The sequence below is a fragment of the Myotis lucifugus genome, unplaced genomic scaffold (assembly GCF_000147115.1).
Source record: "Myotis lucifugus unplaced genomic scaffold, Myoluc2.0 scaffold_0, whole genome shotgun sequence".
Taxonomy (NCBI): domain Eukaryota; kingdom Metazoa; phylum Chordata; class Mammalia; order Chiroptera; family Vespertilionidae; genus Myotis; species Myotis lucifugus.
Window position 1 is genome coordinate 44,087,855 of NW_005871048.1, and position 22,348 is coordinate 44,110,202.

The 22,348-nt window shown below is 39.2% G+C and overlaps 1 protein-coding gene across 5 annotated transcripts in view; it reads right to left on the reverse strand.

Moving 5' to 3' along the window:
- Nucleotides 1–22,056, reverse strand: part of SREK1 (splicing regulatory glutamic acid and lysine rich protein 1) — a 52,969-nt gene extending 30,913 nt beyond the window's left edge. For 2 of the 5 annotated variants that reach the window (XM_006081387.3, XM_006081386.3), the window contains exons 1-3: nt 21,784–22,056; nt 10,497–10,630; nt 4,622–4,737 (exon numbers count right to left, since the gene is read on the reverse strand). In XM_006081387.3, the coding sequence (XP_006081449.1) occupies nt 4,622–4,737; nt 10,497–10,630; nt 21,784–21,944 (411 nt within the window). In that variant the 5' untranslated portion in view covers nt 21,945–22,056. Of the gene's footprint in view, nt 1–4,621; nt 4,738–5,023; nt 8,050–10,496; nt 10,631–21,783 lie in introns of those variants that run through there. The other 3 variants (XM_023751299.1, XM_023751300.1, XM_006081389.2) reach the window with 3 other exon arrangements.
- Between the last annotated feature and the right edge of the window lie 292 nt (nt 22,057–22,348).

The following is a 22,348-nucleotide window of genomic DNA, read 5'->3' on the forward strand; positions in this document are numbered from 1 at the left end:
TCACAAAAAGTACAAAATGTGAAAAACATGGCACTAAACAGACCACAACAAGGACTCTTATTTATAGGCATACCCTGGAGATATTGCCGTTTCAATTACAGACCACTGCACCACCGCAACAGGACGAGTTGTAATCTTTTTGTTGGTGCAGGGCATTGCTTTCAATTTGTAAAAACAAAACAAAAAAAACACATGTAAGGACATAAAGCACAGTGCAATAAAATCAGGTATACCTGGCCCTAGCCAGTTTGGCTCAGTGGATAGAGCATCAGCTCGTGGACTGAAGGGTCGAGGGTTCAATTCCGGGCAAGGTCATGTACCTCAGTTGCAAGCTTGATCCCCAGTCTGGTCAGGGCATGTGCAGAAGGCAACCAATCGGTGTGTCTCTTTCATACTGATGTTTCTCTCACCCTGTCTCTCCTCCCCCCCTTCCACTGTCTCTGAAAACCAATGGGAAAATATCCTCAGGTGAGGATTAACAAAACAAAGCAAAAAAAAAAGAGGTACACCTGAACAGCATTAAATCTAAAAAAAGAGCACTCCTATTTGACTTCATCTGAGAATGTACATATCAAAAACTCAAATTTATCATGATTTTGTGTGTCAATGAATGACGGCAAAAGCACCACAAGTATTGATTTTGAGTCTTCAAATAAATTTTAGCTAGTGGGTGAATTCACAAACAGTAAGAACTGATTGGATCTTGGGCATTCACCAACACCGACTGTGTACTAGTTAACAATATCATAGTACTTAATTTTTCCTGGGTTATTAATCCTCATATCAACCCTAAGAGACCGTTATTATTACTATTATCACAGATAAGAAAGACTGAGAGAAATTAAATAATTTTCCCAAAGCTACTCAGCTAACACATGGTTAAAGCAGGATCCCATCATTCACAGACTAAAATTAAAACAGGGGTAAAGTTTACCTAAGGAAAAAACCCCTAAAATATTAAACCCTTATTTATACTATTGCAGGAAAAGGACAAAAACCTTTGAGTGATCTTTCATAACACTAGTACACTCAGTTTTTAGTTCAAGCATTAAAGAACATATTTTTAATGTGTACTTAAACTAGAAAAGATGGAAATCTCAGAATTTGAAAATGAAAAAGTTTTGCAGAATTAACAAAAAACCCTTTCAAGGACAAAAACACTACCACTTCCATTTCCACTTATACAATTTAAGGAAATTTTGAGCACTGACTACATACGGATATATTATTGCAAAATTACTAAGATTTAACAACTGTTAATAACACTTCCTAAAAGTGAAAATACAAGTTGATGAAAAAAAGTATCACTTATGCTTGTCAAAAAAGCCAGTTTGCGATCTTTTAAAAACATGTCAAATCATGTCTTACCCCTGTCTAAAACTCATCCATGACTTCTCATTACCTTTGAATAAAAATTACTGGTAAATTCCTTTCCATGACCTAAAAAGCCCTAACTATCCCTCCCTTCACTCACTATGCTTCAACCACACTGATTGCAATTCTGTACCTTGAACACACAAGTTTTTCAAATCTTAGGGTTTTTAAAAAATCCTCACCAGAGGATATGTTTGTTCATTGATTTTTAGAGAATGGGAGAGAAACATACATATGAGAAACATCGACTGGCTCCTCCCGTAGTTGGCCCAAATAGGGATTGAACCCACAACCTATGTGCCCTGACCTGAAATCAAACCCACAACTTTTTGAAGTACGGGATGATGCACCACTCAACTGAGCCACCCAGCCCGGGTCCACCTTAGGGCTTTTCACATAGTGCTCCTTCCTCCTGCCCTGAAAGCTCTTCTCCCTGCTTCTGCCAGATGACTTCTTTGAGTATCAGTTTAATCATCCGCTCCAAGTCGGTGTCCCTGACCTTATTATATGAAGCTTCATTTACTCTCTACCACATGACTGGTTTTTTCCCTTCATAGTATCCTATATAATACATCCTATATAATACAAGGGTAATATGCAAATAGATCAAATGGCAGAACAACTGAACAACCAATCAAAGCATAATATGCTAATGATATGCTAAGGCTGCTCAACCACTAGCTATGATGTGCACTAACCACCAGGGGGGCAGAAAGTCAACTGGTCAACAAGTCGCTATGACATGCACTGACCACCACGGGGAAGATGCTCCAACCGGTAGGTTAGCTTGCTGCTGGGGTCTGGCTGATCAGGACTGAGCGAGATGGGCCAGACATGCCCTGGAGCCCTTCCGCAGTCCCTCCCTGCCCGATGGTGCACCAGTGGGGCCCCTCAGCCTGGCCTGCACCTTCTTGCAATCCAGGACCCCTCGGGGGATGTCAGAGAGCTGGTTTCAGCCCGATCCCGCAGGCCACTCCCTTTGGGAGGGCGCCAGATGCAGGGCTCATGGCTGGTGAGTAGGGCTCATGGCTGGCAAGCGCTGCTGCAGCAGCAGGAGCCTCTCCCGATTGGGACTGATTGGGCACGAGCCTGAGGCAGGCACAGTGAGGCCGGGATGAGCAGGAGCGGCAGGTAGGAGCTGCAGGTGGCATTGGACTGTGGGTTTTGGCCCGATCCCTGCAGGCCACGCAGAGGGACCCCACCGTGCATGAATTCGTGCATCGGGCCTCTAGTTTATTATAATCTGTGGTATCTTGCTACTAACAGATCTTAGATTTGTTGCTCACCATCACCATTTCAAGTTATCATAAAGTTGTAGAAAATACCTTAATTAAATATTTTCTATATTGTTGAATATAAAGTTTGATTTTGATTTTTAATTAAAATTCAGTGCTTCAGTCACACTAGCCACATTTCAAGGGCCTAACAGATCAGCTGCTGGTGGCTACCACACTCAATAGTACAGATACAAACAGGCATTGCCATCATGGCAGGAAGTTCTATTGGATGTGGCTGCTCTGTAATATTAAAGTTGCCCTTCTTTAGCTTAATCTACTTTCTAGCCATGGGCTAAGAAACCTAAATATTTAGTTGCCCTTTGGTCTTTGATGGGTTAAAGATGATCTGGTCTCCAGATGTAACACATTTTGCCTTCTTATTCAGAAACTTTAGCCTCCCTTTTAAATAGAAACCTGATGAACAGTTTCACTGTTATGAAAAAGTTTAAAAGTAAACCTTTCTTTTTTTTTTTTAATATATTTTATTGATTTTTTACAGAGAGGAAGGGAGAGAGATGGATAGTTAGAAACATCGATGGGAGAGAAACATCGACCAGCTGCCTCCTGCACATTTCCCACGGGGGATGTGCCCGCAACCCAGGCACATGCCCCCGACCGGAATCGAACCCGGGACCCTTCAGTCCGCAGGCTGACGCTCTATCCACTGAGCCAAACCGGTTTTGGCAAAAAGTAAACCTTTCTAATGTCTGGAAAATAAAGTTCTAGGCAGAGGATAAATAAGTACAAAAACCCAAAGGCAGAAATGTACTTGACATGTCTAAGAAATGGCAAAGGTGAAGTAGAGTGAGCCAGGAAAAAAAAGTCAGAGAGGTAACCAGGAGCTAAAACACAATGGGCCACCTTTCTTCTATTTTCTAACTAAAATTATTCTTCATAAACTAAGTTCTATAACAACAGATTAAAATATACCAAAATGTACCCAAAATAAAATTTCTAGAAAGCTCAATACAAATGATCAACTGTTGAATTTAAAAAGCATTTCCCACTATAAATCACAATGAAGATCTCCATCAGAACAATGTCATGTAAAATTAAAAGACCTAAAATTTTGCACTTCAGTTTCAGAACCCACTTTTATAACTTGGATACATTAATTATAATCATAAAATATGAATTCACTCCCTAAAAATCCAGTACCACAAAGCTAGATAAAACTTTCAATTTAAGGTGAGATTTATATTTTGTCTTGAGTTTGTTTTCGTAGAAAAATGACCCTTTTATAAAAATGTATTTTTTTATTGCTTTCAGAGAGGAAGAAAGGAGAGAGAGAAACATCAATGATGAGAGGGAATCATTGATTGGCTGCCCTCTGCATGCCCCCCACTGGGGACCGGGCTCGCAACCTGGGCATGAGCCCCTGATTGGAATAGAATCCAGGACCACTCTTTTAAAATAATTATGACCTGAATCTTTTACATAAAAACCAAGAGTACAGTAACAGCAGTATCCTTTTTTAACCCCACTCAGAAATCACAAAGGAGACATTAAATTACTATTATTTCTACAGAATTCATAAAAAAATATTTTGTCATGTTTTTACCTTATTACATTTTCTCAATTAGATAAATCCTTCTCTGAGATATTTTTTCCCATTATCAGGTTGTAAATCAGTTCATATTTTTTAAATAAATGTAGTACTCATGAATTGGGAAATAGTTACCTAGATTCTTCAATTCACCATGCTGTCTAAAATGCTGAATTTCAGTAACTGATTTGCTAATGAATAATTAATTTAAGTTCTAAATTTAAATGACTCTTCAATTACTTCAAAATTCCAAAAGATAGTTTAAGTACAGTAATTGACAATTGAGGGGAAAAAATTAAGTCGATTTTTCGGATCTCTCCATTAAAATAAAAAAGATTCAAGATAAAAATTTTCTAAGCTCTTTATTCAACTGATTAAACAGTTGAACATTCATCCCTTTTAGAAGAAGGTATATAATACTTACTGTAGTCAAGGGATTTGGGGTCGGTATGGGAAGCAAGCCTGCACCAGGCATCAGACTTGTCATGGTTGGAGCAGGAACCAATAAAGAGAGGGCTTTTGATTCCTCTGGGATTTTACCTGCAGAGGCAAGTTTCAAACATTACAGAAAGCAGAAACACCACACAAACTTTACACTATGATTTTACAATTACCCTTGTACTTAAAAAATAATAATAATAAATGAATCTATCTATCAGATCCATATAAAGAAATAAATTACAACTTAAGTCTTTCCTTTTATCCTGCTCTACTAGGAAAAATAAAAGTGAGCAAAATTTCAAAGACTAACAATCTCATTAATGGAATATTATTTTAAAAATTGAATAATGTAGACAATTATTTAACACTTTGAGCTATGGGTCACCTGTACTGGAAACTTAATGTTCATGAACCAAACGATATCAAGCATGGACGCTTTCCCAGGACGGTGTTTTCGCGGTGATCGAAAGTTGTGTTACACATGACAACCGTTCGTGTTGGCTGCATCACTAATAGCACACAGAACATCAGATACAGAAAAGAAGAACATTTTTTAAAGTTTAATCCCCAGAAATGGCAAATAACCAAATTAGTCAAAAAAAAGAAAAAGAAAAAACAAATATGTGCGAATTGAAATTTGTTCCTTACTGAGTGCCCCTATCCTGTTATTGAAACTACCTACTTGTGATGCAAACAATTTTGATAACCCTTCCAATAAATTCCATTTAATTTCAAGTAGACAAAAAAAAACAAAAGCCTACTGCATGAAATCAGCTTCAATTTAAAAAGAAGCTTACACCCATTCAGTTAGTTAAGTCACCTTCCAAGAACGTCAGGAATGCTCAAAAGAACCCAGGTCCAAAGAATATGCCTTGGGAAACTGCTAAAACTTTTTAGAATAACTAACAAAATAAGTTCCCTAATCTCAGGAAACTTTTTAAATCATTGACTTTTAGAACCAATTTATGTATACTTATCTGAAGAGTAGCTGATCCCTAAATGTGTTGCTTATAAACATCTTCTAATAACACTGAAATAACCTTAGATGCTAAGAAAAAAATTCCTGACTAAAAATTAAAAATTTACTCTGACATAAGTCCATCAATTTGTGATATTTAATTACTGAATTCTAATCAATTAATTTTAATAAGGACTTCAACTTCCATGCATTTTTCCTGGTCCTCTCTCTCTTACAGTCCCCCTCTTCCCCCCAAAAAATTTACTTCTAAAAAAGTTGACTACAGTGCCCTAGCCAGTTTTGCTCAGTGGATAGAGCATTGGCCTGAGGACTGAAGGGTCCCAGGTTCAATCCTGGTCAAGGGCACATGCCAGGTTGCGGGCTTGATCCCTGGCGGTTGCAGGAGGCAACCAAAAGATGTTTTTCTCTCTCTCTCTATCACCCCTTCCTTCCACTCTCTCTAAAAATTAATGAAAAAATATCCTCGGGTGAGGATTAACAACAAAAAAAAGTTGACTAAATGTAGCTATTTTGGAAGAACTACTCATAATTAGTTAGCTACACATTTCCATTATGAGTTCAAAAATAATTTAAAATAGTTTATAAATCATGCTAAACTGAAAATAGCACATGGAGTAAATTTTTCAAAAGCATCATGCTAGGTTTTAGTGGTAAAAACTCTTATTTAAAGCAACCAGATATGCAGAGATAAACCTCTAAACAATATTATTTAAACATATCTCTAAATATGAATGGAATTCAAGATGGATTTTAAAACTTGCTTTTAATAATGGTTACACCTTATTTACAGGAACAAAAAAATTACATTAGCTTTAATAAATGCCTACTTTTTTCTAATCTTTGAAACATCTGTCTACATTACTTTAATCTACTAATTTCAAAAACAGCTATTTTATTATTTGTGTAAATTCTGCATAAGCATAAATTCTTTAACATGCATAAAGATAAATGAAAGGTAGGCCTTACTGAAAATATCAAATAACAATATTTTATATTTAATAGTTACTAGTATTAATACATATATCTGTATACCCACAAATATACTATACTATTTATATCGCTATTAGGCATGTTTTGTTATAAATAGGAATTATTTTTAAATGTTTGTAAAACCTAAATACATCTTGATAAATCAACTTATGTCCTACGGTTATAAACTCTGTGCTCTGCTACCCTAATGTTCCAATCTAAAGTCCCAATTTAATATATTATTTGTCAATTAAATAAGCCAAATTATCCATTCAAGAGATGTAAAAAGATTACACAAACAATAAGAGTATTCAACACAGCCCAAAAGTTGAATACTTAATATTATAAAGCCTTTCACTGTGGGCTTCAAAAAAAGAAAAGCATCAGTAGATTGACTCCCACTGCCTTTCATAGTAGTAAAAAACTATTATAAAGTCTAACTGTAAGCACACTAATTTCTTCTTATCCTAATTATTATTAAAGATGCTTAAAGAAAGTTCCATTAGTTAATTTCCAAGACAGAATTTTATCAAACTTACCCTCTAAATACTATCAGCATATAAAAGTATAAAACAAATAAACATTTAGCATTTTTCCCAAATTATACTCAATGACAACTGAGAGAACAATGTTTCTCACTGTATGAAATTAATAGTCCTAAATCTCAGAATCCATTTAGAAGCTAGTAAACTCTGAGTATTTCTCAACAAAAAATTCAAGCAGAGAAACACACACACATAAGTATTTAATAGCTTTTCAAATATCCATTCCCCTCACAGGCAACTAGGTCTTTATAAGGAAATGTTATTTTCTATAATGAATAACTACCATTAAAGTGAAAGTCTCTTTGTGTCCTCTACCCCAGATTGTTATAAGAAATATACTTATTTTCCATGATTCTGTATGGCTAAAATTCTAGCAGGGAGATGCAATCAGTTGATTTTTATAAGACATATACATTTGGGAGAAAAACTGCAAAATGTTGCACTGAGGTCAGAAAATGTTTCTAATAATCGTATCAGTGTTTCAAGAACAAATGTACCTGATCAGTCTATAAACACCAATTAACATTCCCACTGCTCACTATATCCTAATTTACTGTGAAATTTTATTTTATCTTAAGGTTGAGCTCTGATCATCTCCCCATATATTTTGCAATGCAATGTTATGAATCCTTAATGGAATACCATTTACAAAGAACTGGAAAACCAGCTCACAAGTTAAAGTGAAAGAGATTTAACAAAACAAAAACAAAAAAGGGACAAAATAAAGAAAAAGAAATTAAAGTAAAGTAAAACAATAAAAAACAGAGACAGGGCGTCCATCTTCTGCGGTTCAGACTCCGATCTCATTTCCCCAATGAAGGTTTCACTTGACGGCAGGTTTAGTGGCATGGCAAACAATGCCTAACTCAGGCAAGTGTCAGGCAAGTGTAACAGGTCTGCCTTGGCCAGTCTAGTCATCTAATAATGCACAAATATCACATAGAGAAAACATACAAAACCAAATTAATAGTCAAAATCCATCTACCAGAAAATGTGGACATAAAGTTATGACTGATGATTAGGCTGACAATCTTGTTATGTCTGACCTTTTCTTTTTTTTCTAAGTGTTAACATTTATAAAAATAAATCTGAGATGCACACAACAACAAAAAGAGGTCATATTTGGACAAGCATAATGAAAGTATATTTATTTTGAAATGGCATGTTTCATTGACAATAGCTAATGCTTAATATGTATGAAACTATTACACATCAAACATTACATATACAGCTTAGAATCTCCTCACAGTAATGTCTATTTTTTTAAACCCAGCAAATTGAAAGCAACTAAAATTTTTTTCTATGGTTTTCTCATTTCTTTCATAATGCTATTTCTATAACATCAAGGAAAGAATGCAATATGAAATAAATAGAACACTACTTACAGCACCACAGTACATCACTCTTACAGAACTTACTCCACTGGAACTCCTTCTTTGATTTATTTCAAACTCACTTTGCTATCTTATTTTGGTACAATATATATAATACTTTATTACTTTGCTTGCAGTGCATAATCAGATCTTTAAAGGCTCACTATGACATTCTTTAGGTTCTATAAATTTATTTCAGTTGTATTTTATTTAATGAAAAATGTGTGTCTGAATGTTTTTCTACTACCAATTACTTTATAGGTAAGTATTCTAAACCAGCGGTTGCCAACCTTTCGGACCCCACTGACCACCAGTGGTCTGCAGACCACCGGTTGGCGACCGCTGTTCTAAAACACGTAACTAAATTGAATAAAAATATTTAAATTTTCATGTTCAAAAAGGTGAAACTTGCCTCAAAATGATATTAAAAATGCATTTATTCATCTCTATCAAATAAAACAAACAAAATAAGAAACCTCTACCTGCCCATAACTTTGAACATTTATGACAAATTAGAGCCAGGGTTTCTCAAATACTATATTAAAAAGTTTTATGGGACTACAGTAAGGTTCCAACAAAGCAGCAGCTGATAAAATTCTTCCTTCTAATTCAGTAATGAGCCAACATGATACAATACCTGGTGCTGCTAATGACTCATTTTTATGATATAATTAATATTCCCGTTTAATAAACCTTCTTTCCCCCATGAAATTACTTCCTGTGAAATTGGTATGAACTTGGTTTGCAGAACTAAACCATTACCAGCTCTTTCCTCACCTGGCTCTCCAATTTTAGGCTCACTATCTCCTTACACTTTAATCCATTTTTATTCTCCCCAACCCACTCTAAACCCAAGGCATAGGAAAAATACTTTCAAATTTATCTGAAAAATCCAGAATGTTCTATTCTGGGACTTCAAAAATAAAAGAATGATACTTGCCGTATTTGACTAATGTTTTTGACATCTCAGAATAGCATTCTGAAATAAGCATAAAACCTTAAAAGTATGGCAAATTGTTTAGTATACATTATTTTAATGTTGGTCTGGTATTTAAAAGAGGTTTTAAAATATTACATATGAAAGTACATTAAATTGTTTCAGGTAAAATTATGTTGTGAAGTTACCACCATCCACCAGTAAAAATATGTTTTAAAGACATTTAAATAACCCAATTCTAAAATCCATGTACACATGCCATAGTCAGTGCTCTAGATGAAAGTTAATTACACACCAGAACTGTCAAATTCGGCACAGCTTATTATATGAGTGGCTCTGTAAATAGAAGTTACTAAAAAATAAATATTAGTAATAATTTGCTCTTAAAGCAGGTTAAGTCATAAAATTTAATGAGTAACTATAAGGCTTCAGCCTTCTTCCCATCTTCACCAACTATTTCTTTGATGAAGGAAATTTACTTTTCATGATTTTTCTTCAATTACTCCTTCCCCCCCACAAAAAAAGCCAGAAGAAAAAAGTAAATTCCAGTTGCATAGCAAACTTAAGAGAATATTTTAAAGCTTCAATTACGAATGTTTTCTTATAACCGTAAATATCACTTAACCCCAATTTGGCAAAATGTGCACATTTTTTTACTGATGTAATATCACTAATATTGTATACACAGAGGCAAGTACTTACTCATTTACACATTTAAAATAATTTCCCCAAACAACCTTTTTTGTTCTTTTTTTTTTTTCTGGAAGCTTTCTTTACAGCTTGCAAATTAACTATAGAAAGCCAAAGTAAACTGGAGAATCCAAATAATTTATAAAATTGTTTAATGTTTAACTATTTTTTAAACTTACATTAAGTAACAAATTAACCATTTTAATATGTTTTATTAGTAAAAAATGCTTTCCTTCTCCAAATTTCATTCTCACATACATACACACATGCCAGAGCACTATCTACTTGCCAATTTCTAAGAAAGTCAAAGGTAATTAACAGACAGAACAGAGATTAAAATAGAAGAAAACATGTGAAGTACCAACCTTCTGCACAAGGAACAACTATCAGAGCTCTGTCAATAAAAACCGTGTTAGTTAGATGCTGGGCCACGCCAACACTTGATCGGTCACGAAACTTAACATAACATACTTTGGAAGAAAAAGCAAGAGGTGCGTTGCTGCAAGATAAAAAGAAAAACAATTAGACAAACATTTGGCTGGTTCTGTCATTTTCACTAAAAAATTTTCTGAGAACTTTACAGAATCAAGACTTACAAAGTTTTATTGCTAAAGATAATTAAGACATCAAATAGCAAAACTTACTCTTTTAATGATGATCTGTCTGCAAAGACTAGTGATAACTAAGCAGGCCATTAGCCTTACTTCTAAAAACTTTAAATTTAAAAAGTTGCCCTAACCAGTTTGGCTCAGTGGATAGAGCATCGGCCTGCGGACTAAAGGGTCCCAGGTTCGATTCCAGTCAAGGGCATGTACCTTGGTTGCGGGCACATCCCCAGTAGGGGGTGTGCAAGAGGCAGCTGATCGATGTTTCTCTCTCATCAATGTTTCTAACTCTCTATCCCTCTCCCTTCCTCTCTGTAAAAAAAATCAATAAGTTAAAAAAAAAAGTCTGAAAAAACTTTACATTAAATTATTAATCTGAGCAAAATATGAAAACTGTTTAATCCAAAGATGTTGAACCACATAAATACCTTTATAAAATCCTATCTAATAATAGAGAAACATGGTAATTAACCGTAACTTCACTACCCTTCCCATTGGCTAAGCAGGGTGACATGCAAATTAACTGCCAACCAAGATGGCGGCCGGCAGCCAGGCAGCTGAAGCAAACAGGAGGCTTGCTTGCTCCAGTGACGGAGGAAGCCAAGGTTCCCCGCCTGCCGCTGCCGGCCTCTGAGCTGCTCTCTAAGAAACAATGTTGCAAATATAGAAGGTAAATAAACCCCAGAAACCTGCTTTCAGCAGCCGGCCTCGGAGCTGGAGCTGAAACAGTGTTTCAATTATAGAATCCAAACAAACCCAGATACTGCTTTCAGCAGCGAAGGTCTCAGAGCTGGAGCCGAGCCTCAGAGCTAAAGCCGGCTCTCAGCTCCAGTGATAGCCATAGAAGGTAAATAAATCCCAGAATAAAAAAAAGAAAAAGAAAAAAAGGAGAGGTTGGGAGCTTCAGTCACCCACCAGCCTGAAAACGGCCCTCAGCCCCTCACCCAGACTGGCCAGGCACCCCAGTGGGGACCCCCACCCTGAAGGGGGTGTGACCAGCTGCAAACAGCCATCATCCCCTCATCCAGGCTGGCCAGGGACCCAAGCGGGACCCCCACCCTGATCCAGGACACCCTTCAGGGCAAACCAGCCGGCCCCCACCCGTGCACCAAGCCTCTATCCTATATAGTAAAAGGGTAATATGCCTCCCAGCACCGGGATCAGCGGAGCCACAAGGCCTCCCGGCACCGGGGATCATCGGAGCCGCGAGACCTCCCGGCCTGGGATCAGCGGAGCCGGGAGGCCTCCCAGCACCAGGATCAGCGGAGCCGCGAGGCCTCCTGGCCCCTGGAGCAGCGTGACAGGGGGCAGCGCCCAAACCCCCTGATCGCCCTGCGGCTCTGTGTGACAGGGGGTGGGGGCCACAACCTCCCTATCCGCCCCTGCTCTGTTTGTGACAGGGGAAGGCGCCCAACCCCCTGATCAGCCCTGCTCTGTGCCTGACAGGGTGCAGCGCCTCAACCCCCTGATCCGCCCTGCTCTGTGTGTGACAGGGGGCGGTGCCCCAACTCCCTTATCGGCCCTACTCTGTGCGTGACAGGGGGGAGCTCCCCAACCGCCTGATCGGCCCTGCTGTGTGTGTGACAGGGTGCGGCGCCCCAACCCCCCCACGGGCCCTGCTCTGTGTGTGACGGGGTAGAGCCGCAACCTCCCCATCGGCCCTGCCCTGAGTGTGACAGCGGCGGCGCCACAACCCCCTGATCGGCCCTGCTCTGTGGGTGACAGGGGGCGGTGCCCCAACTCCCCTATCGGCCCTACTCTGTGCGTGACAGGGGGGAGCTCCCCAACTCCCTGATCGGCCCTGCTCTGTGCATGACAGGGTACGGAGCCCCAACCCCCCTGATGGGCCCTGCTCTGTGCGTGACAGGGGACAGAGCCCCAACCCCCTGATCAGCCCTGCTCTGTGCGTGACAGGGGGTGGCACTGCAACTTCCCCATCGACCCCTGCCTTGAGTGTGACAGGGGCGGTGCCCCAACCCCCCAATCGGCCCTATCCTGAGCGTGACTAGGGGTGGCATCGCAACCTCCCGATCCGCCCTGCTCTGTGCATGACAGGGGGCGGTGCCCCAACTCCCCAATCTGCCCTGCTCTGAGCCGGACCAGGGGCTGCACCTAGGGATTGGGCCTGCCCTCTGCCACCTGGGAGCAGGCCTAAGCCAGCAGGTCGTTATCTCCCGAGGGGTCCCAGACTGTGAGACGGCACAAGTGGGGCTGAGGGACACTCCCCCCACCCCCCCGCCAGTGCACAAATTTTTGTGCACCGGGCCTCTAGTACCTTTATAAAAGCGCCAATCTGCAAGACTTAAAATTTTGTAACTACGTCTAAGCCTTCCCTGGCACATTTAAATTTCTAGAAACTTCATTAAAAATCTTAGAAAAAAAAAATCTTAGAAACAATGAGATAACATGGAATTAAGGTCTTTTGTATACAGTAGACTACTTCAGGCTAGGCACTGTGATTTTCCAGACAAAAGCTTTCACAAACAAAATGTTACATATTATATGCAAAAGAGCAAAGACTCTTACAAGTCCTACTAGATTTAGTTCAATCTAGGCAAGCTTATAGTAAAAAGGAAACGGCACAGATTAAAGCAATTTTTCCATAATATGAATCTTATCTTGTTAGTTTGCAAAATATACTATACTCATGGATGATCATTTTATCAACATGTCCATAATTATGTTTAATTGAAGTGTTAGTTATTATCTTTAACAAGGAAAAAATTACCCCAACAAAATATATACCAGGTGTACCGGTTAATAATGCAGATTTTTTTCAATAGATGGAGTTACACATATGTTGATATACATGTGATTTGATATGTATGCTATTTTGTTGCATTGACAGCAAGCTTCAAAACTTCATATGGTAAATTTGCTGAAGGTGTTAACATCATAGATATTTTTACACTTAAAAATGTCAAATTTTGTGCCAAAAAAAAAAGAGTATTTGCGGGAAATTTTAATTCATTATTTTGAAGAAAAGTGCTGCTGAAAGTTATCGTATACTTTGAGAAGCTTATGGTGATCATGCTCCATCTCAAGATACTTGTGAACACTGGTTTAAACGCTTTAAAAGTGATGATTTCAATGTGAAAGACAGAGAACGTCCAGGTCAACCAAAAAAGTTTGAAGACCAACAATTACAAGCATTTTGGATGAAGATGCCTGTCAAACTCAAAAACAACTTGCAGAAAGATTAAATGTTGCTCAGCAAACAATTTCCGATCGTTTACAAAGCAATGGGAAAGATTTTAATGGAAGGAAAATGGGCGCCACATCAACTGAACAAAAGACAAATGGAAAACCACCGAAAAGTCATCAGAAAATGTTGCTTCAAGGGCATGAAAGAAAGTCTTTTTTGCATCCAATTGTGGCTGGCGGTGAAAAGTGGATTTATTTTGAGAATCCCAAATGCACAGTCATGGTTGATCCAGCTCAACCATCAACATGGACTGCAAGGCCAAATCGCTTCGGAAAGAAAACAATGCTCTGCGTTTGGTGGGATCAGGAAGGTGTGGTGTATTGTGAGCTTCTAAAACCAGGTGAAATCATTAATACTGATCGCTACTGACAACAAATAATCAATTTGAACCACACTTTGATCGTAAAATGACCAGAATGTGCCAGTAGACAAGGCAAAGTAATTTTGCTTCATGATAATGCACCATCACACACTTCAAAACCAGTTAAAGACACGTTAAAAGATCTTGCCTGGGAAGTATTAACCCACCCGCCGTATTCACCAGACCTTGCTCCTTCAGATTACCACTTGTTCCGATCGATGGCACACGCACTTTCTGAGCAGCACTTCAAAACGTATGAAGAAGTTGAAAATTGGGTCTCTGAATGGTTTGCCTCAAAACAAGAAAAGTTCTATTGGGACGGTATCCACAAATTACCTGAAAGATGGGGGAAATGTGTAGCTAGTGATAGACATTACTTTGAATAAAGCACTTTTGATGTTTCTCTTGAAATTATCGTGTTTTCTTTGATTACAAAATCCCCATTATTACCTGGTACACCTGGTATACCTAGTATATAACATAAATGTACAATACTTTAAAACATGAAGGTTTTTCATACTCAAAAAGAAGAGAGTATTTGAAAATATCAGATATCCCTTGTGCAATAACAGTAATTTAGTTATAAAACAGGTCAAGGACATTTACCATAATCCTAAATCTAGTAAATGGCAAAGATACAACTTAAAAGTCTAATCATCTAATTCCAAATTTCAAGCAACCTTTACCATTCAATTAATCAATAATTTTAAAACAATCTTAACATACTATTTAATTAGTAAATATTGATCATTTTTTTAATTTAAAAAGTCTTTCAGATATAGCAACAAATCCATCTTGATACTGGTTAAATATACATATTTATGCTGTTGATCAAAAACTGTGATAGCCCAGCTGGTGTGGCTCAGAGGTTGAGCGTGGATCTATGAACCAGGAGGTCACAGTTCAATTCCCAGTCATGGCACATGCCTGGGTTGCGGGCTCGATCCCCAGTGTGGAGTGTGCAGGAAGCAGCCAATCAATGATTCTCTCTCATCACTGATGTTTCCATCTCTTTCCCTCTCTCTTCTTCTCAAATCAATAAAAATATTTTTTAAAATAATATAAAATGTGATAAAACATATTTGCATTTGGAACCTGAAACTATTCATATTATTAACATAACTAGGCTAATTGAAGTTGCAGAAATAAAAATAGAGCTACCTCTTTCTCACCCAACCTAACTCAATTCACTCCTGCCTAATGCCATCCAATTCAGGTTTCAGGCCAGCCCACTCCAACTCGCCCTCCCCCAGGCCCCAACTCAATAGCTAAACCAATCACTTCATGTATTTGTCACTGAGGTTAAATACACACATCCACAATTAATTCCTTTACATTACCAAGTCTCCAACTTAGGTCTCTCTTAGCCCTAGACTCCCAGATCCAAGAACCTGCTGAAATACTACACCTTGATAGTCACTGGGCCTACCCTTATTCAGTCTTAAAACTCATCCTTCTCCTTCCTCACCAGTCCTGCCCATTGTCCTGTACTTCACAACTCAGTTAAAGATACCACATTACCCAAGTCAGAAATCTGGGAGTCACTAATGTGAACACCATTAGCACTATACACCAAGTATTTCCAAATCTGCTTCTGGCTACATGGTAACATTCCATTTCTTTGTTCCTTGAAGTTAAATGTAGCCATGCAAATTGCTTTGGCCAGTTAAATTCAAGCGTAACTGCCATGTCACTATTCAGTGGTTTAAGGGCCATTGCTCAGCTCTTTTCTTCTGCCACAGTGATCAGCAACATTCAAGAGATGAGTGGCTGATACATCAGCTTCATCCCAGAAGGAGTGACCACAATGAGTTCCCCACCCTACCAGTTTAGTGTAAGAAATAATCTTTTTTTAAACATTTTTTTTTATTGATTTCAGAGAGGAAGGGAGAGGGATAGAAACATCAATGATGAGAGAGAATCACCGATTAGCTGTCACCTGCACGCCCCCCACTGGGGATCGAGCCCACAGCCCAGGCATGTGCCCTTGGCCGGAATCGAACCCAGGACCCTTCAGTCCGCAGGCTGATGCTCTATCCACTGAGCTAAACTGGCCAGGGTAGTATAATCTTTTTTTAATAAAATTCCTGAGATTTGGGGATTGTTTCCCTCCTTGACCTTTCCCTCTTCTTCATACAATTGTTCATTAAATCCTGTGTCGCATTAATTCAGGCTTCATCATTTCTCATCTGTATTACTACAATGACTCCTAACCAATCATACTGCCTACATCTTAACTCCTAATTAATGGTCTTCCACAAAAGCTGCCAGTGATCATTCTAAACCCTAAATTTCATCATGTCACTCCACTGCTTAAATTTCTTCAAAGACACCCTCTGTTCTTGTTTATCATCTAAATGCGCCCAGAAATCCAGGCATAAAAATACTTGTGGTTCCCAGCACACATCCAGAACATCTGGGCCATCTTTGTACATATTGTTCCATTTGTTTATGATATCTCTGTAACTCCCTTTTTAAATGGTAATTCCACTTTTCTTCAAAGCTCAAGTTTCCTGGAAAGCCTTTTTAAGATATCGAAGTGATTAGATACCCATCTTATATGTGCTACCAAAAAACATTCTACATACTTTCAGCACAGGCCTTTCCGATGTGAAACCCTCAACAGATGTAAACTTTAAGCCACAACTGATTAGCCACATTTCACTGGCTAGCCAGCAACCTATAATTTGAGTGGCTTGACCAATTAACTGGCAACAATCAGATTCCCTTTCTTTTGCCTGGAAAGTCACTTCGAGTCAGGGCTTGAATCAGATGCCAGATGACTAGTGAATAGGTCTGTAAAGAAACTGAGCAAATACACAGAAACAAACTGAGCTCACAAAGACTCTAAGAAGAGGCTTTATACCTTAGATGCTGAAACCTTTTTGATTCCCAGTCCCAGGTCTCATGAGGCCTGGCTGTACTCTAGTCTTTATTCAATTTAATGAAACCTCCATTTTTTTCAATGTCTCTTTCTTGAGGTAGGTTGCAGAGCACTGTTTCTGTCTTTTGCAACCAAAAAAAAAATCTGATTACAATCAGCTACTAAAGTCTTAGCAACTGCAACAAGTAGCAGTATACTCTCTTTTAGGACTGAAATTTAGAATCTGACAAACCACCACTGAAACATTTTCCAAATTGACAGATCTTTTGGGGAAAGAATGAAAACCTAAATAATCACTGTTGAAAACTAAAATATATTTCCAAATACCCTGTTTGAAACCCTTATCACTTCAAAAACCCATGTCACTAGAAAATGTGAGCCTGGTCAGTAAAGCAACTACATGTTAAAACATGCCACCAAGATTAAGTCCAGGAACAAATGAAAAAATTCTGGTCTATTCTGAACAGCATTATCATAGGAGCATGGATAGTAGACATGGCTACACCATTGCTTTAAGCATTTTCTTCACTTTTATCTCCAATTACCTTCCTTAAAACAGAGAGTAAAGATCAATTTATAGTTATTTATACAAATGTAAACATGTGAGCTTTTCAGAAGAGGTAGTAACACTTTTATTTTGAATATGATAGGCTAAATTATGATACAGTAGCAAGCATATGTACAGATAATTAGTATCTCAGTAAACAAATGTGTATTTATTTATTTATAAATCAGGATGTTTCCAAATCTTATATTTAAAGTTTTCTCTCTAGGTGGAAGAGAGAATTAATGGTGACGGAAAAAATAAAATTAAATAAAAAAGTAAAGCTTTCAAAAAACAGTTCATTACCAAATTAAATTAAATAAAAAAATAAAATAAAAAAGTAAAGCTTTCTAAGCTATTAAATAGATTTTCTTTAATTTAATAGGATTATCATTTTATAATGAAATTTTTACTTTTTCAAAGGGGGTTACATTTTTCATTTGGTCTAAATGTATGCCTCTAAAGAAAGTAGCAGTATCCAAATAGCAAATTATACTTTGACCTCATTTGCTGAATTTTGTTTTTTAAAATATAAGACTTTCTACAATTGTTGTTTTTAAGTCAGAATTTCTGAAGATTTATGCAGAAATCACAAACCAACTTTTTGAGCATAATTTAAATTTCCTGGGCCCTAACTGGTTATTTTGTCTTTCATTAAACATGGTAATGACACTGCACAAATTTTTAGAAGGCAAGTTGGTAATAATATATCTAATATTTTATTATATTAATACATACCCTTTGAGGATCTATCACCAAAACATGGACAAAGTACATAGTTTTATGTATGAAAATACTGACACATGAATTATAACAGGGTTTCTCAGTAGGGCTCCAGTGATACTCTGTATGGCACAGTTCTTCCTTGTATTAGACTTTTAATGTGAATGACTGACACCCAATAAATGCCAGAAGGCCCTCCAATCATTATTGACAATCAAAAGTACACATTTCAAATGCTTGCTTCTAAAATCCACTTACACACACACACCCCAAAGCAAAACAGGCAGCCAATACATCTCCAATGATATAATTTCAATGACACAAACACTAAGGATAGATTAGTCTGTAAATATTATTACTATAAGTCAGCGGTTCTCAACCTGTGGGTTGCGACCCCTTTGGGGGTCGAACGACCCTTTCACAGGGGTCGCCTAAGACCATCGGAAAACACATATATAATTACATATTGTTTTTGTGATTAATCACTATGCTTTAATTATGCTCAATTTGTAACAATGAAATTGGGGGTCACCACAACATGAGGAACTGTATTAAAGGGTTGCGGCATTAGGAAGGTTGAGAACCACTGCTATAAGTAAAGCACTGAAAAATGCTTATTTGTATAAATCCTTTGATCACACCATATTAAAATAAACACATATAGAAAGGACTTGAAGAAAACACATGGAAATGGAGAAAGGTTTTGCTAGGGTGGTGGGAGAGGTGGTATTTCTCTTTCTCTAATGTTCATAAAGTGACTATATTGGTTGTATTTTTTTAACTAAATAAACTTAAGTAGTTGACAGATTTTGCCTTATTAGTACTTTTGAAGACCAGAGAGAAGAAAACCAGCGAGCAAAAAATCAAGTGTTGATGCTATAAATGGTATTAGAAATCAGGGACAGGATCACCCTTTGAAGGGAAGCACAATTCTAGGGTGTAGACAATTCTGATCTGGGTGCTGGTTACACAGAAATGTTCACTTGGGATAAATAGACTTATCCATGCACTCTTCTATTGCACATTATACCTCAATAAAAAGCTTGCTGCAAAAATTTCATACTGTCATTAACACTGAAATGTATATCTTCCATACAACTACTACTATTGCATTTTTATCCATTTCAGCCCAAACCTTCAAACACATCTGTAATATATCGACCATATTATATGACAACTTCATTACAGAGCAGAACAAAAGTATGTCAATATTTTTTAAAAACAGGAATAAGGGATTGCACTTATGGAAAAACTGGTTAAGGATTTTGCCTGGCCCATATGTGTTATATTTATGTTACAGTTTCATTAAACATATTACAGTTTGTGACACACTCACTTCATATTAATGTACAATGTTTAAATAAAGACCTCTTTATTCTCTTTGACTTTTAAAGGGCAAGTAATTAACACTTGATTTCAAAAAACAGTTCATTACCAAGTGTCAGACAATTACTGGCAGCATGTTGCCACCCAAGCCCACATTGCAACTATGTAAGTGGTACTATGTTGCCAATGAAGACTATTCTGTGACGTAGTTCTACCTACAAGAAACCTTATTACCACAACCTTACAAGCAAGGTTAGTTTACGAAGATTTATACACAAAATATTTTTACTGCATGATTCCAATTCTTGCAGGATACAGCACTCCTCCAAGCACTTCTCAATTATTAAGAAGTTTCCAATGCTTAAATGGATAGCAGAAAGCATTTTCGAAGGTTAAATAAGCATGTTCAAAGCTATGTATGTCACAGCTAGTCAACAAAGATGTGCGTGTATGTACACTTATCAAGTATGCTTGATAAAATATTACCTGGATGTATTCATGCAGAAGCAATCTATATAAACCCAGATTATGAGTCATTCTACAAAAACGAACTACAAGACATAGTATCAATGTCATGACTTTTAAAAAGGTGACAGGGGGCTGTTCTAGATTAAAGGAGATAACCAAACGCAATGGGTAGAGTCTGATTACAATCTAGGTCAAAAAAAGGAAAAAAACATTAGAATATTTGGGGACTTTTACTATAAACATATATTACCTTATCAATGTTAATTCCTTGGGCATGTAAACAGTGTGGCATTGTAGGAAGCTGTGCTTGTCTTCGGAGATACATACGGACATGTTGAGGGATGAATGGCTACAACTACTGCACGTACTTTCCCAAGGACGGGAAGGTGGGAGAGGAGAGGGCGATGAGAAGGGGAGACAGGCGGAAAGACTCAACCGAGGCAAGCGATGAACGCAGGTGAAGGAAACCTGGCTGTTCTTTCAACCTTCCTGTATGCATGAATTACTTCACAACAACAAGCAGAGGGCTTTGGGGGCCAGCTTTTATCAATACCTAGGAAGTAGCAATGCGATATACAAATAGAAAACCTAAAGAAAGACTTAAATGAAATAAACCAAAAAGGCACAAATTTTTTTAAAAAGAAAAATACTGGACACCTCCTCTCCCTTCTTTCACAGGATTTCGACAAAATAAACAAAATAATGAGGATTTTAAGATTCTAAGCTCTATCGTTTAAAAAAAAACAAAAACACGTTATACGTGTACGAATTTGAACCACCCACAAACCCCTGACAAATTCTGAGTAGAGAGTATTACTGTAAAAGGGAAATCTTACTTCAAAACACACTACTTAGGAAGTGTCCGCGACCTGGCCTATCTGGACTTTGAAGAATATGCAGCAGAGAGAATCCCGCACCAACTAATACTTTTTCTGGAGGCGTCGGGACAGCGTGACCTTCCAGGAGGAAACACTCATCTGCGGCCGAGAGGGTGACGGGACGTGATGTTTAACCACACGGAGGGGCTCGGCCAAGCGGACCGAGAAGATGCTGAGCACCGCCCCGAGAACAAACAGCCCAATTCCATGCAACCCCAGGCTTCCCGGCAGCAACAGCGGCCTGGCACCGGGCCCTGAGAACCGGACAGTTCGCAGGCGCATCCCCGCGATTTTCGCATCGCGCACTAGGCGTCCGCCGGGAGGGCAGTTCGGGGCCCACCTGCGGCCATCTTAAGTTCTGGAAAAAAGGGGAGGGGGAGACCCCGAATTGCAGGATTCGGCGGCGAGCACTAGTCCTGGAGGCACGAAAAAAGGGCAGCCTTTGTAAGAGCTCGGTGCAGAGATGAAGCCCCCAAAGCCCGGCTCACAAAAAAGGTGGGATCGCGGTGCCCCTCGCCGCCCTAATCAAACGTGGGCACCAGGTAAGGCCGGGCGGTCACGTGACGGGCACCGCGCGCCCCCGTCCGCGCTCCCCCGCGCCAGTCCCCAGGTCCCCATGGCGCCCGCGCCCCTCCCCCCGCCGAGCTCGAGCACTTACTCCGGGGGGTAGAGCCGCAGCTCCTCGATTTCTCCTAGGAAGGAAAAAAGCGTCCGCATCTGCTCGCTGGTCACCGCCGACGACAGGTTCGTCACCTGAATCACTGTCGTAGGGCTGAGGCCGAAGCCTAAGCCCAAACCGAAGCCGCCGCCGCTGTTCATCCCGCTCCCACGGCTGCTCCCTTCAGTTCCCCAACGTCTGCGACGCGTCAGCGACGGAGCCGGGAAAGCGGAGCACGCGCGGCCGCGAGCGCGCTCCCGCTGGCGAGTCCCGGCGGCGGGCAGGTCTAGCCGCTCATTTCCCAACTCGCCTGCTCCCGGGGCTGCGCGCGCCGCCGGAAGCGTCGCTCTGGCAACGCGGCAGATCTCGCGAGGGGACGGCCTGTGGCTCACTGTCTAGGAGGCAGTGGCTCTGGCTCCTCTTCTACCCCAAGGGGTTTGTCGCCTTTGTTTACCCGGATGCCACTGGGCCAAATGCTTGCGCTCCTATAAACGTAGGAAACTCAGCTCTTTCCGGCCTTTAGGTAGGACTAGGGAACGGAAAGCCCGGCCTGCTGTCGCCGGAG